General features: G+C 32.1%; 1 protein-coding gene and 1 long non-coding RNA gene across 2 annotated transcripts; both read left to right on the top strand.

Moving 5' to 3' along the window:
- Positions 1-9,261: 9,261 nt before the first annotated feature.
- Positions 9,262-10,217, top strand: LOC132759716 (uncharacterized). The gene is made up of 3 exons (XM_060751533.1): positions 9,262-9,318; positions 9,499-9,654; positions 9,888-10,217. The coding sequence occupies exons 1-3, from the start codon at positions 9,277-9,279 to the stop codon at positions 10,215-10,217; spliced, it is 528 nt and encodes a 175-aa protein (XP_060607516.1). The 5' UTR covers positions 9,262-9,276.
- A 1,395-nt stretch (positions 10,218-11,612) lies between these two features.
- Positions 11,613-16,948, top strand: LOC132759714 (uncharacterized). Its single transcript, XR_009629759.1, has 3 exons — positions 11,613-11,746; positions 16,272-16,401; positions 16,812-16,948. It is a non-coding gene; the product is annotated as an uncharacterized LOC132759714 (long non-coding RNA).
- Positions 16,949-17,237: the final 289 nt, after the last annotated feature.

Genomic DNA, 17,237 nt, shown 5'->3' with positions numbered 1-17,237 from the left:
TTTCGTGGTGCTAAAATTCGACTGTGTTTCGTACATATTGTAACTAAATTGGAATACTATATAAAATTATGTTAATTTCACTATGTACTTTAATTGTTTAATAGAAAAATAAATGTAAAGCCTCTTGTTGGTGATTACGTGATTATAAAAATTTCTTATAAAATCTTAATAAATGGTTTTCTCTCTCAATTTCTGGCTAACTCGTGGAATGTCTTAGTGAAAATGCCCTTTGATGCTAAATTTTCATTCAACATGTTTCACATACATACGATCTTAAAACTAAACTTTGGCAAGACGGTACACATAAAGAAGGCCAATGTCCACTGCTATGTCCAACAGATCTTTCGTTAAACAGAGCTTGTGACACACATTGCACAATCCTCCTAGAACACACACACATCCACTCACAAGCACGCACGCGCGCGCACGCACACACATACACACACACGCATAGAAAACTCATGTCGATTTAGTCTTCCAAATAGGTAACTTAATTCATTGTATCAGAGCAGGGAAGACTTTTTTCCAGTATGAACTGTCCTAATGTTTAAATGTGTCTATTTACGAATGCTATATAATAATTTCGAGTGCTATATAATATTTTCGAGTGCTATATAATATTCTGAGGTGTTATAAAACCATATGCATATGCTAGTGGTAATTGTTCATTAGTTTCACCATACCGGTAACAAATTGATAATGCCCGGAGAACAGATATCAGTCGGTCATGCATGAAACTCAATGTAAGGAACCAAATGTTTTGCGTACAGTTAGTTTATCGAACCAATTATCATGCGTACAGTAAGAAATGCGTAACTATTGGGGATATATGTACGGAATTCCATAAACGACAGCCTACTGCTCACTGCCTACTGCTAACTGGACAGCCTGCTGTTGACTGCCTAATGCTATATAAATGCTTATTGACAGTCTAAGTCTATGTATGGATCAAATAGAAGTATTCCGAATGTGCACACATGTGCATCCGCCATTTTTTTTGAAAAAAAAAATCTGCTGGGAAAACAATGGTAAGTAAATTAAAAAGGATTATTTTATAATTAAGCCTAATAATTTGTAATTTCGAATTCATTGCAATTACTTAATTGTGTATGTCCCACCATTGCACATTGCATTGATTATGTTATGAAATGGTTCAACGTGCCTCTCACAGGTGATTGTCAAATATAGGACTCATTTTAGGATAAATCATCTTAATAATAACTAATTCACAAAGAATCTGTGTTCAACAATCAACATGGACGGGCTTGAGTCCACTATTCCTCGGTTGAGAGGCGGAGATCTGGACCATTATGTCAACACTCCCTTATTTTATTTAGAATTTCAAAGTTTATTAAACTTTCATTTGACAATGTAATACATTTCTAGAAGATATACTGGTGAAATCCTGGTGAAATTTAGGCTAAACATTCTCTCATAATCAAAAATGTGCGAGTTTATTTACGAGACCATTTAGGTTCAGTTTTCATTGGCTGTTAGTTAAAGCTTATAAATATGTATATGTATAAATTCCTTATTAGATGTTATGTAATGCATTTTTGTTAAGTTGATTGCACTCTTGATAGTTTATGTTGCAAAGATATGTGCTTTGAATGTTAATTATAGAATCAATTTTATTCCAGTACAGAGGATGATAAATCTGACAGAAACATTTCAATGGAGGAACATCCTATACTTTCATTGACTACACAGACAAGTAACAGAACCAATACACCTGTATGAAAAAATTGAAATTACAGTGAAAGAGAAAAAGACTACACAAATGTATTGGCTTAAACTCGGCTTCCGAGACAAACTTGGCTGTATTCAAATTGTTTCAAAAACGTTCAATATTTCAATGACATAAAGAGTGCAAACATGAAGTGATAAATTACAGTTTGGACCAGTTTATTTTACTTTTATGAAAAGCCATCGTTATTCTCTTGTTTAAATTCAATTGTGCTATTGAAAAACTATGAGAAATAATAGATTCTTAACTATTTAAATTTACATGTACTTAAAAATTTCTGATAGACAAAATGATCATGTTAATGTTACAATCTATTTTTTGACGTGTTTGTTTAAAATCCATCTTTTATATATTTTTTATAATTATCTTGTTAACAAACACACTTAAAAAGTGAACTTTTAGTTTGGTTATTTCTTCTATTTCTTTTTGCAATTACCGCAAGTAAAACCAATGAGCAAATCTGCCTTCGTATTTGCCAGAATCATCCAATGAAAGTCATTACTATTTCTATCAGGGTTCTAGAGGTTTGACAAGTTTAATTGACAAGACAATGGTAAACAGTTCTAAGACATCGTGATAATGTTGAGCCTCTATAATATGATATGAAGCATTTTTAAGTTACCTTTCTTACAACGTGTAAATAACTTTACAGAGTATATTTACATTAATATAATTTCATAACAACTACATGTATATAATTCATAACAGAACTTTTAATTATAATTCTGCTTTTATATTAATTGCTTTCCCCGAAACTTTACAAATATTTTATATAGATTTTGATTTTTTACAGGCGTGTCATAATTTTTATTTTAAATAACGGTGTATACAAGAAAATATTAGCTTACTGGTCTCATTATTGGGACTAAACATACTTTTTATGTGGTGTTATAATCAATAAGTGTATTTTGTTTTCGTTTTAATTGTAAATAAAAAAGTTCTTTAAAAATAAAATATCATAATTTTCTTGTAATTTTGTTTATGTTTAGCTCCCCGGAAAACAAAATTATGACAAAATGAATTGAAAATGGTTATATATATGTTAACCATAAAGCAAAGTTTGTTTGTTGAATGTTGTAACATGGCCAATTTGAAAAATCAATATTCAACATTGTCCACATTTAACCCAGTACTTCATGAGCATTTTGTGAAAAATGGCTGTTTTCATTGAAAAGTCTCCCGTTACAAGTTAAAATTGCTATAAAACTATAAAAACTGTTTCAATACTAATCAAACTTGGCACAAATGTTGACTGGACCATTGCCTTTGTAACAACATGCCCAGGCTTCAATTTCCTATTACCATGGCAACGAGGGGACATCTCAAAATTGCCATAAGTCACTATTTTGCGTTGATTTTTCCATCAAAATTGATTTCAAAATGCTGCAACTTCTATAATGGATTGAGATAGAGTCAAATGCTTTTCAGCGTTGGATACACGTTATATTATGATCGATCTGGGGTCATTTTGAGCCTCTCGAAAGTCTTTTCTTGTGCCTCCTTCTGACAACCCCCTGATGTATCTTTTGGTTGCGGCCGCGCCGAAAATGTCCCTTTTTTAAACAGCATTTGTCAAACAAAAACAAGTGTTGGGGCCTAAATAAGGCATTTTTTTACCATTTGAGACAACAAAAAAGGGGGGGGGGGATGAAAAGGCGTTAAAAGGCGTGTATGTCGGGTAATGGGTTAAACAGTGTCTTAGTCCATCAATTTTAAATGGATGGGATCGCGAAAAGTATGAATTAGGAAGATGAAGATTACGTTATATCATAAGCTACATGAAAAATACATCTGAAGCTCCAATACCTGACAAGTTACCTGAATACATGTATATTTCTTTAAAATACTAACTAAACACTCTCTTCTTAAGGCAATGAAATAAAAAGACGGCCGTCCAGCAATATATTGATTAATCTGTTTTCTATCATGTGATTTTAATGCCTTTATCATAAATTATAAAAATCAGAATTTAACACAGGCAATACTGCAAAAACTAAGAAATTACATGCGGAATGATTACAGTGCCTCAAATTTAGGATGCCGCAGTTCATCATATCGATAAACAAATACTAACAACACTTTGTATTAATAATGCCCAAGTAACTAAAAGATCTTTCAATGATTTTATTATGCATCGACTTTCCAATTATAACACAATAATTGACATGTTACTCATCATGCTTTTTTAACATCTACTAAAGTAACATTTTCTTGAGACAAATCTAAGACTTTGTAGAATTAAGGTATTAATGTACCGTCTACAATCAAAAGAACAAGTATTAACTTTTTTAGATAGAACAAAACGGTTTCATGTAATAGAAAGAGCATCGAAACACGAGGCTATCTGATTTGTACGAGGGGGCGGAGCCCCCGAGTATTAATCAGATTGCCAATTGTTTTGATGTTCTTTCTCTTTTGTATCATAGTCAAACATAAAAACACGTTCCCTGTTGTCACAATATGAAACCCCGGGAAAAAGTAACCAATGAACGAGCATCAGAATATGATATTTCTGTCGCTTTCCCTTTCTCTGCCGTCACACTATGTAAACCCTAGTCCAACTAATTAGACTTGTCAAAGAGACACCGAGATAATTTTGGACGGGCGCTGTCTTTTTCCAAAGACAACCGGTAACGGTTTTAATTGACAGTAAGAAAAAAAAGTCTGTAAAATGGGTCAAACCGTTCACGCCAAATTAATTAGGCTACAAGGTTTCAGTCAAAGTCTTCATAAATGATACTGGGTAATTCCTTGACCAATACTGTTTCAAACGGCCTCATTGTAACACATTGGAAGAAGGGCAAGCTAGTCAAATCGGCCCCAAGTCAGATCGGCCCCAAGTCAAATCGGCCCCAAAATAAGTCAATTCGGCCACAAAATTAGTCAAATCGGCCACACAACAATTTTAAAAAGTCAAATAGGCCCCAAAACGAGTCAAATCGGCCCCAAAACTAGTCAAATCGGCCCTAAAGTTATTTTTTTGAAAAATCCTAGTTTGGTTAAAATAATGTTATTAGCCAAAAATTACAAGATAATTAACTGAGAATTGCACTTTAACAAAAATGTACCAATTAAAAATAATTCATTACAAAATTGAGACAGTTTTGATGCTAGTGATAATTGTTATTGATGTAATTATGCAGGTGTGCTATGGTTGTTGATTGATTTCTACATTTAATTACAATTAAATATCTTCATATAAAGGTCGATCTACGTTTTGAAGATAAATAATTCTGTGAAAAACAAACATTTATCACGTGTCTTTAATCAATTCAGTCATTGTCTCAAATAATCATGCATTGAATTCGGCTTTTTAACAAACAATTTTGTGCGAAGTGAATTTAATCAGGTATGTATAAAAAGGTTGATTTTTTTAGCAACATTCAAAATTGTATTTTACTTGTTTACTGTTAGTAACTCAGGGATCTTTTGTGCATTGATTATTTTCCTTTAATTTTGGAGATTAGTTACGTTGTTGGAATTAATTGTAAAATAGTTCTTTTTAATAACTTTAATAAATTAAAATATTGTGAAAAGTGTTGTTTATTGAAAATGACTGATAATTGTATAGACTGTGGAAGTGTTGTGCGGAAACGGCAGGAGGCCGTCACTTGTGATGCTTGTGACAGATGGCAACATAGGAAGTGTAATACCGGTGAGTTACTTTAATTGACAAACTTATCAGGAGTAAAGATATTGCCGTTACATTTTATTTAGTTTATTTATTAATTTTAGTCTCATCTGTGTACAAAAATGTATAAAATTTATACACATATATATGCAAATACAGTACACATTACATGTGAAAATATATCGTCATAACTAACAGCTATAAATACTTAAAGATATACTTAAAGATGTTGAATTAATTGCCATAGCAAAAGAAATTTTTGTTTGTTTGTTTCATTTTACGCCTTTTTCAACAGTATTTCAGTCATATAGGCGGCAGGCAAAAGAAATTAAAAATATTCAATTTCAATTCAAATATATTTATTCACCCAGATATTAATAAAATACATAAGGGGTTTACAAAATAATATTTTACAATATATATGTTCCGGCTGTAAAGTCCTGAAAAGATAATGTAGTATTAATAGTAGTCATTTAGTTATTATTTAACAGAAATAAAAAAAAATAATGTACATTTTTAATGTTTTAAAGAAAGAAATAAAAACATTTTTATTTCTAAATAGAGTAGTTTTTAAATTGAATTATAGTTTATTGATAATTCAGTTTCAGATTCAGTTTTAATTTGGTAAATCGGCATATTTAAGATACCATTGGCCAATTTAACAAATACAATAATAATAAAGTTGCAATGCTATTGGATTAACGAATGTTTGATGCAATTAACGATGATTAAGTGTGAACAATGTGCTACCTGATTAAACGTGACGTGATGTTCAAACTTAATTTGATTTGTCGCACATGAGTGGATATAGGAACACGCAGACAATGTAGATATCATATATGAATATATAATTTGGTATTTAATTGATGACCATTGTATCATATTCTTTGCTTTCTGATATTACAAAGTAGACAGTTGTTTTTAAGTAAATGAGATGATAAAATACTTGTTTGTTTTTTTAAACCAATTATATAAATCAATTTTGATTCATCCTGAATTAAACTTTCTTTTTTTTTTGCTTAACTGCTAAATTTGATTAAATTTGTGGCATTTCTAGAAGGTATATAAACGTTAATTCTCAAACTTTCCCTTTATAAAAATCTGTATATATAACGCTTGAATTTATTATATCATGATTTTTTGGTGCATGTATTATAATAAAAATACATGTATACAGTTAAACTTCGTTCGCTCGAACTCGGATCGCTCGAATACCTCCCTTCGCTCGAACTCATCGCCCAGTCCCGGCAAAATTCCTATATAATATATATTGTTCTACCTCGGATCGCTCGAACACCGATCGGTCGAACTCTCGAACCTGATCTCTGGTCCCTTGAGCAGATATATAGTAAAAATCACACCTTTTCGGTCGAACACAAAAAGACAAGTCGACATGTCCTAAATAAATGACAGTCGGCGACACATGTTTTTAACACCTCGTAATCGTGACAAAGGCAATAAAGGTTAATTGAAACAAAATAAGAGGTGTTGTAACCGATTTGTTTGTTATGATAATATTGTTGATTTGCCGTTTAGGGTAACGATAAAAAGAAAATAACTCGTGAAATAAGTGAAATATGCAAAAGTCAATACAGAATGACGTTTACCCGGACGGCTTTAATTACAACCGTAGTTCATGTAACGTGAATTGTAACAGTGTTATCTTTTAATAGATTGATACTTGTTCGTGTGTTTATTTTAGTAAATGACTACAAATAAATGCTGCTGTCAAACTTTTCTTAAATATTTCATTAATTTATACTTTTTTTAAACTAAATTAATCCTATTATAAAAATATAAATATATTTTGAACATTGTTCAACAAGTTTGGTCTGATTGCTCAATCGAACTCAACCAATTACAAGATTAACACAACGTACCGTTAATACTTAATTGGGATAATAATTCTGAATATGACGACGAACAGATGTACTAACAAACAATTATATTGACGTATTTATCATTCGACCGATGTATGCTAGAAAACCTTTAGGCATATGATCAACGTAATAATAGTTCGACCTCGGTTGGCTCGAACTTCCGATCTCTCGAACAAATTTGCACAGGCCCTCCGAGTTCGAGCGAACGAAGTTCGACTGTATGTATGTTGAGATGATGGTTATTAAGCCCCATTCAGAACTAAAGTATACGTTCTGTTATGAAAAATACTTATTTAACATAACATAACATAATCTTTATTTGGCATAAAATAGCATGAGCATACATATAGCCAATATACTTCCAATTACATTTGAAAAGGGATAAATGTGTTACAAACATAAATTAACCTCTTAAAAGTTATATATTTTCAGTTCATATAATTCTAAATATTTTTTAATTCTCTTTTTTGAAATGCAAAGTATAATTATTTTGATAAATTGATAATTTCTTTAGTTAATTACTGTGGAACTATTTGGTGTTATATAAGTACAGCACAAATAAATTTATAGAAATCTCCTTCCAATTAAAGAGTGTTACGTTTAATCAGGTAGCATGTTGTTCACACTACATTGCTTCAAATTAGCTGTTTATAAGATAAACGTATCCGACACATCTGGATATATTATATATTAATTTAATCCAGCTAAATCTTAATTCTTTAAATAAAAAAAAACTATTATAAAAGAACTTATTAAAAAATCAAAATTAATAAAAATATATGAACAACAACTTAAGACGTCCGCGATTTAGACTGTGCCGTCTTTAAAGCTGAAGTGATCACATTTAATGAGTAATTCTACTTACCTTGATTTCATCTCTGTATCTATGCATAAACTTTTTTTAAAAGTAATTATTACATATTTTAGGTATATCACAGACGCAATACAGAGATGCCATACGTGGGAACACTGAGCTGTTGTTCACATGTCGCGGATGTCAGCAATTGCGTGAGCATGCTACTTCTGCCTTAGAAGAGTCCATGGAAACAGAGATGTCAGCTTCGGTTGAGTCCATGGAAACGGAGATGTCAGCTTCGGTTGAGTCCATGGAAACAACAGAAAACAACGACAGCATAGTGTCGGTTGAGTGTGAAAGGTCATACCAGGAACCAAACGTCGTGCATAACAGGTAAAAAATTGATACATATACATTCTTGTATGATGCTACAAACGTAGAAAAAAATAAGTGGACCTTAATTACATAATGATGATATTGAAGAACAGAGAATGTTCTATTAGTATATATTCTTTTTGATACTACAAACCGTTTCCTTAAAAAAACATGTTCTATTAATATATATTCTTTATGATACTACAAACCGTTTCCTTAAAAAAAAATATTGATCAATACATTTTTACATATCCATGAAAAGTAAAAGTAATCATTTTTTTCTACATTACAGGTCATATGTTGACAGGCCGCCGTCAGCATCACCAATGCCAGATATTCCCATAACATTCGAAGTGATATCAAAAGGTTCACAGCATGGGAAAGATCTCCTAGAAGACTCGCACGGTTATTGCTACGTCATAAAGGTAGATTTTGTATTTTTGTCCTAGAATAATTCTGTTCATTCACAGGAACGTCGTCCAAAGTCTACGGTGTGGAGGTGCTCTTTTTGTCCTAGAATAATTTTTTAAGTCAGTAAAACGAATATGCAGATATACAAGTCACCCACTTCTTTAAAAAGAAACATGTTAATTTATGAAAATCACGATAACAATGTTTTTGATACCGTATTTGGTGCTATTTGTTTGTATTTTAACTGCATCAAGTAATATGCTAATTAAATTGTATCATGTTCAAGAAGAGTATACTTTTTCTTTAATCACTTTTCTACCGATTTTTTTTTGTATTGATAATTCTGTTCATTCACAGGAACGTCGTCCAAAGTCTACGGTGTGGAGGTGCTCCGTCCGTAACAAAGCAGTGAAGTGTCCAGCTGGTGTTCGTAGCTATGACAGGAAGGACAAGTGCGGATTATGAGCACGTATTAAAAGTAAGTAAAAACAGTTTGAAATCAAATTTAGCTTTTGGAAGATTTTCTGTGAAAAACTAAATAAAATAAAATTATGCAATCAGTAAATTTTACAACTTTGCTGTTTTAGGCGTGTTTTACTGTTACTTTTTTTCTTTCTGTTATTTATATATGTATATATACATGTATTACAATTTTTAGGCCATCAAACGAGGTTTAAGAAATCAACAAGAGGTTGAAGAGGTAGTCTGTGACTTCGAAAAGGCCATCTGGAAAGCCATGAGGCGGGTTTTCCCGACCGTACTCATGAAGGGTTGTTCATTCCATTGGGGCCAGGCTGTTTGGCGTCATATACAGGTATAGATTTTTTTCGTTCTTATTTATTCCACTATATTTGTATATGTTTTTGAGAGATTTAGAAGTTTACCATTTTTTTTCTAAAAACGTTTATATTTCATTAAGTTGTTTGTGACTTTTTATTCTACCTCCGATAATTATCCATTCATGTATCTCATCCAAACGAAAAGAAAAAATATTGTTTTAAAAATACACCTTGTAATACATGTTCAAATCATTTGTTTATATTTTAGGGACTTGGGTTGTCCACGGAATACATGAATAACCACGGGACGTACTCTCTTCTGCGCATGATATTCTGTCTGCCTTTTCTACCCGCTGAACATATCATCGAAGTGTTCGACAAGATGGAAGATTTCAACACGTCTGAACATCTTGAACCATTGTTCCAGTACCTTAGAAGAACGTGGTTCGAATCCTCAACGTGGACTGTCGAAAACTGGAGCGTATTTGGACAGTCCGTCCGAACAAACAACGATTGCGAAGGTAAATTTAATATTGCAATGTATAATGATACAATGTATATAAATTTTAGTAAAATTGTAAATGTTATCGACATTTGAACATTCGACATTGGAACATTCGACCGATGTCCAGGATTGTATTAATAAATGTAGCAGCTAAATATTTTGTTACAAACATTTTATTCCAGTTAAATATATAGGGGTCTGTATGTTGTTTTTAAGATTTATAACTCAGCTAGAAACATTATTTATTATTTTGTATATTTGCAGGATGGCATCGTCGTCTGAATATCAGAGCTGGGGTGTCGCCGACTTTCTACAATTTGATTAAGCTATTGTACAAAGAAGCAAGATTCGTGGAATCACAAGTGCGGTTTGTGTCTGAGATGAAGCTGCGACGAATGCAAAGAAAGACTTACAGATCGATGCAGTCGCAGATATTTCAAGCTTGGGACAGGTAAATGTGATTTTTTTTGGTGTCTTATACTAAAGTGACATAACGACCATTTTTTTCGATGTCAAGTTGAATTTCATTAGTAATATATTTGAACAGAGGCTAGTATAATGATCACAAACTGATAATTGATGATGAAAAAAGTGTGTGATACAATATAGATATAATTAATGTCAATTTCAAATATGTATAATATCATTCAAATGTATATACATTTATATTACAATTGTTGGCTCCTTAATACTTTCACTTAATTTTTCTGCTTGCAGCTATCGTGCGAAACAACTGTCGGCAACGGCCCTGCTGAAGAAGGTTTCCAGTCTGTATCAACCCAGGGTGCTTAGACAAGAAGCAGAGTGATGCGCGAATAATGTTCATGCAGTGATAAGAAGTGAAGTGACAATTACATGAAAAGTGACATTTACATACTGTTCATATGTTTATAGACAATAAATAGTTTAGTACAGTTAAGATAAATGTTATACTCAGACAATAAATTATATTGATTATTATGTTTTGTTTTGGTTTTCTATGTAATCCATTGTTAGTCATTTGATATTCCAATCCACACAATTTTTTTTTATCAACATTAAAATAAGAAAATGAACAATGAATTAAGAAAAAAAAAATGGGGCCGATCTGACTTGAGGCCGATTTCGCTTGGGGCCGATTTGACTATTTTGTGGCCGATCTGACTTGGGGCCGATCCGACTTGGGGCCGATTTGACTGTAATTCGAAGAAGGACATAAAAGTCAACATTTACTTTCAGACAATTAATCGGGTAATATTAAGTCTAATAGACAGGTGTAGCAGTAGGCATTTATCAATTAACAGTAATCATTAAACAGTCGCTGTAAGCATTAAGCAGTTTAAAATAAGCAGTTGACAGTAGGCCTGCCGTTGACAGTAAGCAGTTGACAGTTGGCAGTTGACAGTAAACAGTAGGCTGTCGTTTGTGGAATTCCGTAAAAAGCCGTTGTCAGCACTTAGTGGCATTCTACCTAAAATATAAGAGAACCAGTCTACATTCCTTGCACATGCGCAAAGAAAGATGTAAACAAATCCAACAATTTGGTTGTCGGACAAGATTAAAAGTTGTATTACTGCATAAAACGCTACATTCTGTCTATCGAATAATCAAACTTGTCATATGAGATTTACTCCTAATTTGCTGTTAGTATTGTTTTAGATAGCATTTTAAAGTTGTATATAAACTGTCATTTAATTTATTTGTAACTGTGGTCGCGAAAACTAATAATTTACCTTTTGATAAGTGGAGATATTTTGAATTTCTTCTTCATTATTGCAATAAATACTTGCACATTTTGTTCTCCTGGGTTTTTATCGAGTTGAGCTATCCTTTGTGTGAATAAACAATTGGTTATTTAGAAATTTTGTTAGAGGAATTACTGTTAAAAAAGGTCCAGATAGCATGCTATAGCATGGAGCTCTGTTAGTCCAACTAATTGTACTGCGCGACGAGATATTGTGCTATTTTCGTGTCTGGGCAATATCTTGCCTCTAAAGCGAGATTCTGCCCCAGAACGAAATTATCTCAGAATCAAGCTTTGGCACGTCAATATATTTTGACTAGGAGCTCTGTGTTAAGTTTCGAACATAAAGACTTGAAACATTGACCTTTTCGAAAACCTAGCTAAACACCCTTTTCCGGTACGTTACCGTTTTAGCTCTGGTGAATTACGCCTAATGAAGTACATAACACAGTTTAATTCGAGATATGTCTATTTTTCTATCATTATTTAACCGTTTAATGTGAAAAAATTGATTTTTTTGAAAATAATCAATATTCGTTTAATATCTATTGCAAATTATTCAAAAAAATAAATTGTTTATAATGAAAATCAATAAAATTCAAACAGACGTAGTGGAATCTTCCATAATAAAAAAGGTTATTTTCTGTGTAAACTGTGTATTTACTTTATTTTTTGTATGGAATTATTCATACAATGATATTTAATTATTTTCGTATAAAGAAATAACTGTTTTATTTCAGTTTATTTTTAAAAAAAGCCGAAAACATTGAGTTCGCTTTTACACTCCATTAGGTGAATTCCCCAGAGCTATGTACAGAAAGTACCGGAAAACGGCGTTTAGCTAGGTTTTCGAATTTGTGAAGAGCCAAAAATCTAAAGAAGTCGTTAACATTTTATACTAAAAAATTGAAATGAACTTCCCCATATAATGAATTTAAATTAATAAATAATATAATGGACACTCGCATGACATTACAACAAAATTATACCTGAAAAATTGAAATGTAGGCAACAAATAATATGAAATTAGACAAAGCCTATGAACGGGAAAGTCGTTAAAAATTCCTTTCATTTTTCTGTTTTAAAGGTGTCAACTGTCTGTATTTCATGCACCGCTTTCGTTTTCACTCGGAACACTCGATGATTATAATTAATCCGAAAAGTTGAGATTTTTTCCGTTATAGGAATACACCGCCTATTATCATTGAGTTACTTTGTAAATGGTGGCACCTAACTATAACTGACACTGAAAATTTCATTGATAGGTATAGAATTCTATATATTTTTAATTGTTTTTTATTTGATTTTCTTTTAAATATACATGTGTAGTCTATAGCCGGGAAAGCCAAAGCCAGGGCCCGCAGACCTCTTAGTGTTATCATAACTTAAATTGCAAGTATATAATTATTCATTTATTATTTAATAATGAACCTAGATCAGCAAATGTCTCAAGTTTATTTTCTTACAATATCTCAACTGCCCATTTCAACTGAATGAATGAAAGTTATAGCCGGCTAAGTCATATTATTTTATAAATATTTATTCATTTTCAACTTTTCTTCTGGTCTGGATGAGTTCGGATTGGGTCGGTCTATTTACCCCAAGACACCCCAAGACTATCCCAAGACACCCAAAGACTACCACAAGACATCCCAAGAATCTTCTTAATGGAAATTAACTTATAAATTGGAAAAGTTTTATAAATATACGACCCTGTAGGAGATAATCTCAGGGGAGTAACTAGGTACAACTGATATCATTATTGGAATTAACTCCATGGAGTTGTGTGGCAGGTTGGAATTAAAAAAATAAGATGTTATTCTTGTGTTTCTTCAATCATATTTTAATAATATGTTTGTTTGTATGTGTTTGTATGTGTTAACTAAAAATATAGCTTGAATTACATAGCAGCAACATTAATGTTTGAAAAGTAGGAAAAGTACAATGGTCAATTAACAAATGTATAAGTTTAAAGATATATTTCACTTGAAATAAAAAACAAGGATTTCAAAAAAATATAAGAACATTTAATCTCTTTTTTTTTTTAATAAAATATGTAAACAAAGTCTTTATTCTCTCAACAAAATGGCATGGCAACAAACAGTAACACTTGAATTCACTTTTATTAACAATCAAAATTATATTATTTATTTTTTACTTCAAATGGTTTTGAGGGTAGTCTTTGGGTTCTTGGGGTAGTCTTGGAGTGTCTTGGGGTAAATAGACCGACCGGTTCGGATTAGACAGATTCTACTATACTACACTTGATATTGTTTAAAAGGAAGTTAAAGCACTGGTACTACATGTATTTAAAGAAGGTTTGAATGGCTTTACTATTTGTGGCAATAGTATTGATTTTTTCTAAGCTAATTTGTTTTAACCCAGCTGGAGAAAGCCCAAGAGTATTTTATAGTCTGATTTCTGATAAAATACTCTTTAATAGTGTCATAATAGTGTTCAGCAAAATACAAAACTGTAACTCAGTACTTTGTTTGGAACATCATCATTTCCTTGCAATTAAACTGCATGAACAAACAACTTTAGTGAAACAGTTAATAATGTTGGGTAACATTTTCATACTGAAAAGAGAAAAGAGCAGTAGTCTAAGTAATCTCACTAATCCTTGCTACTTTTCCATCTTACTAAATCTTAAAACTATAATATAACAGTGTTCAATCTAGAATAAATTCCCAGGGGGCCTTTTGGGCCCATAAACTTTTCAAAAGGGGGTCATTTGAGAAAAAAGGGGGCCCACACTTAAAAGAACATCAAATTCAAATAAGGTATTGTTTCTTTTAAGTTACTTGTTTACGTACCATATATAGACCAAAAACGGTTGAAAAATTCCAAAACACTCAACTCACTAAAAAATGACATTATTTTGACCTTTTTTGAGAGTTCTGTTAGCGTTGATACAGGCTCAATTTTAAGAACTGATTGGTAAAGAAACAATGACATAATGTTCAAAGAAACGTATGAATCTTATTTTAATGTTACCAGGGATATTTGATAATAATGTTCAGTTCTATAATCAGTGCCCAATATATAAAAGAAAATCATATTTCCCAATTAGCTTTGTTGATGAAGAATATAAACTTACAATAGTCGCTAAAAACATTTACTCTTCTCAATATATCCAAGTGAAAAAACAAAGTGTCAACAGGTGCTAAGACAATGTATATTGACATACCGGTACCTTTGATCTTCTGTCAGGGCAGCAGTTCTTACATCACACTTAAGATGTCTGTATTGATTAATGATATGCACAATGTTTTAGCGCCGACCGGCCAAAGACCAATCAAGTTTATTTACTCAATTGTCAGACACTCCCTAGCCAATTGTGTTTGATTAGCTCCATCTTTAAGACTTTTTTAATTGGATGAAGGCGTGTTCGTAATAATTTATGCACACTTCTCTATAATTAACTTGCACTTTTCACAAATATATAGTTTTTTTTTCCTCCGGAAAGTTATGACATACATGTATTTATTTGTTTTGACCGTGAAAAAACTATAACTACACGCACATATTGGATTATCTGTGACGATTTGTTTTGTTTATAAAAACTGTGACTCAAAAGTAAGTAATAGTTACGGTACGAAGAACAAGTCCAGACCCCGGCCGAGAGAGCGTAGCAATCAAGGTTTTAAAAGGGTTACCGAGTGCGGTAACTATCTTACCAACATGCTCTTGTTTTCTATACAAACTTCAGTTTTGAATTCAGTATTTATTAATATAATTCACAAGAAACTTTTTTATGTACTTAATCAGGTTTAAGAAAGCATTCTAATGTCATTTAGGGCATTTTCTATGATTGCGCCCATCGGGCCCACAGTTGAATTTGTTTTGCGCTGGAGGTCTTTTCAGGGGGTCAATGGCGCGCTCTATATTGAACACTGATATAATATAGCAAAATGAATTTTTGTAGGGAAGAAAAGATTCAGCCAGAAAATCAGTATAACAAAATCAACTGTGTTGTTTGAAAGTAAGGACATGATGTTTTATGCCATGTTAAAAGTATGAACCCACAAAATTTGATGTGTACCCCTAAAATTAGACAGACATGATGGGTACACGTACCCCCTTTTGGAAAAAAACCAGTGGAAACCCTGGATTTTTTTAGCCTTCTTTAAATTTTTTGTGTGTTTTGATCCTGATTGCTAGTATGGAAAACAAGTATATACATGTATTATTTCCAATTATTGTTCGGATATAAGTTAAATTAAAAATATTTGAATTTTTACTTGTCATTCTGATTGGTCAGGACTGAATTTTTTCTTGATCATTCCAAATTTTATAGGTCATGTCTGTCAGACCACCACTATTCAGAACAATTTGTTTCAGCAAAGGACAATAGGTATCATAAATCTAAAATGTACATCTTGCATTAGACTATAAATGCTGTTTTTGTCATTATGTTTCAGGAGATTTCCTCATGTGCTTGTATAGGTTGTCTTACTAGAAAGAATGGCAGACAATTATCATGTGCTGGAGCTTATTGGAGAAGGTTCCTTCGGGAAGGTTTATAAGGGAAGGAAGAAATATACAGGACAGGTAGTGTTGCTGACTTTCTGTAATTCTTACACACTTTTTGTAATCCGTCCTACCCCACTGGTAATATAAAGGACTTTGACATTTGGATTATGAAACCCTTGGTAAAGTCTCCCCCTTATAGGAACAAATCAGATGGCAAATTTCTCATCTGATATTCAACTTTAAGATACTGTTTCATGCTAGAAGAGACTTTAAAATCTTAAATAACTCAGTCGAGCGTAAGCAGCATTTTATATGTGGTGTTCACAATCTTTGACAAGACAAATTAAGATTTCAAGACTATAGCAGAATTGATGTACATTTTCATGACTTATGTTATTTCAGAAATTATTTTTCTCATATAATTCATTATAGAAATGGACTATCCTACTGTGGGATATAATTTCATATGACAAATTTTGTTATTTCAGATTGTTGCAATAAAGTTTATTCCAAAGGTAGGAAAGCCGGAGAAAGAGTTGAGGAATTTACGTAGAGAGATAGATATCATGAGACACCTTCATCATGAGAACATTATAGAAATGTCAGACAGTTTTGATACTGACAAAGAGGTGAGCTATTAAGTGTTCGCATTATTGTGTAAACATATCAAAGAAATCCTTAAAAAATAGCAAGGGACAAGGAAAGTACAGTCCCTTTGATAAAACACTTTCTTGTGAATTAGGAACATTGTTAAACTGTTTTGCCATTTTGAAGCTTGATTTAATGTTTAGTATTAATGAGCAATAAACAAGTAATCCTTCTCATTGGGGTGCATAATGTGCTCAGAAAATAAACCTCATTTTTTGCCATATTTTTAGGGCCAACTTATAGACGGTCTTAGTGAAAAATCTGTT

This window comes from Ruditapes philippinarum, unplaced genomic scaffold, assembly GCF_026571515.1.
Source record: "Ruditapes philippinarum isolate M1 unplaced genomic scaffold, ASM2657151v2 ctg3378_1_1_1_1, whole genome shotgun sequence".
NCBI lineage: Eukaryota > Metazoa > Mollusca > Bivalvia > Venerida > Veneridae > Ruditapes > Ruditapes philippinarum.
This window is presented reverse-complemented; position numbering and strand designations above follow the sequence as displayed.

Bases quoted from the DNA above. Each gene is read 5' to 3' on its own strand.
- LOC132759716 (XM_060751533.1), top strand. From the start codon at position 9,277: ATGACAGGAAGGACAAGTGCGGATTATGAGCACGTATTAAAA. The intron at 9,319-9,498 runs GTAAGTAAAAAC...TACAATTTTTAG, and splicing joins ATTATGAGCACGTATTAAAA to GCCATCAAACGAGGTTTAAG. The intron at 9,655-9,887 runs GTATAGATTTTT...TTTATATTTTAG, and splicing joins CTGTTTGGCGTCATATACAG to GGACTTGGGTTGTCCACGGA.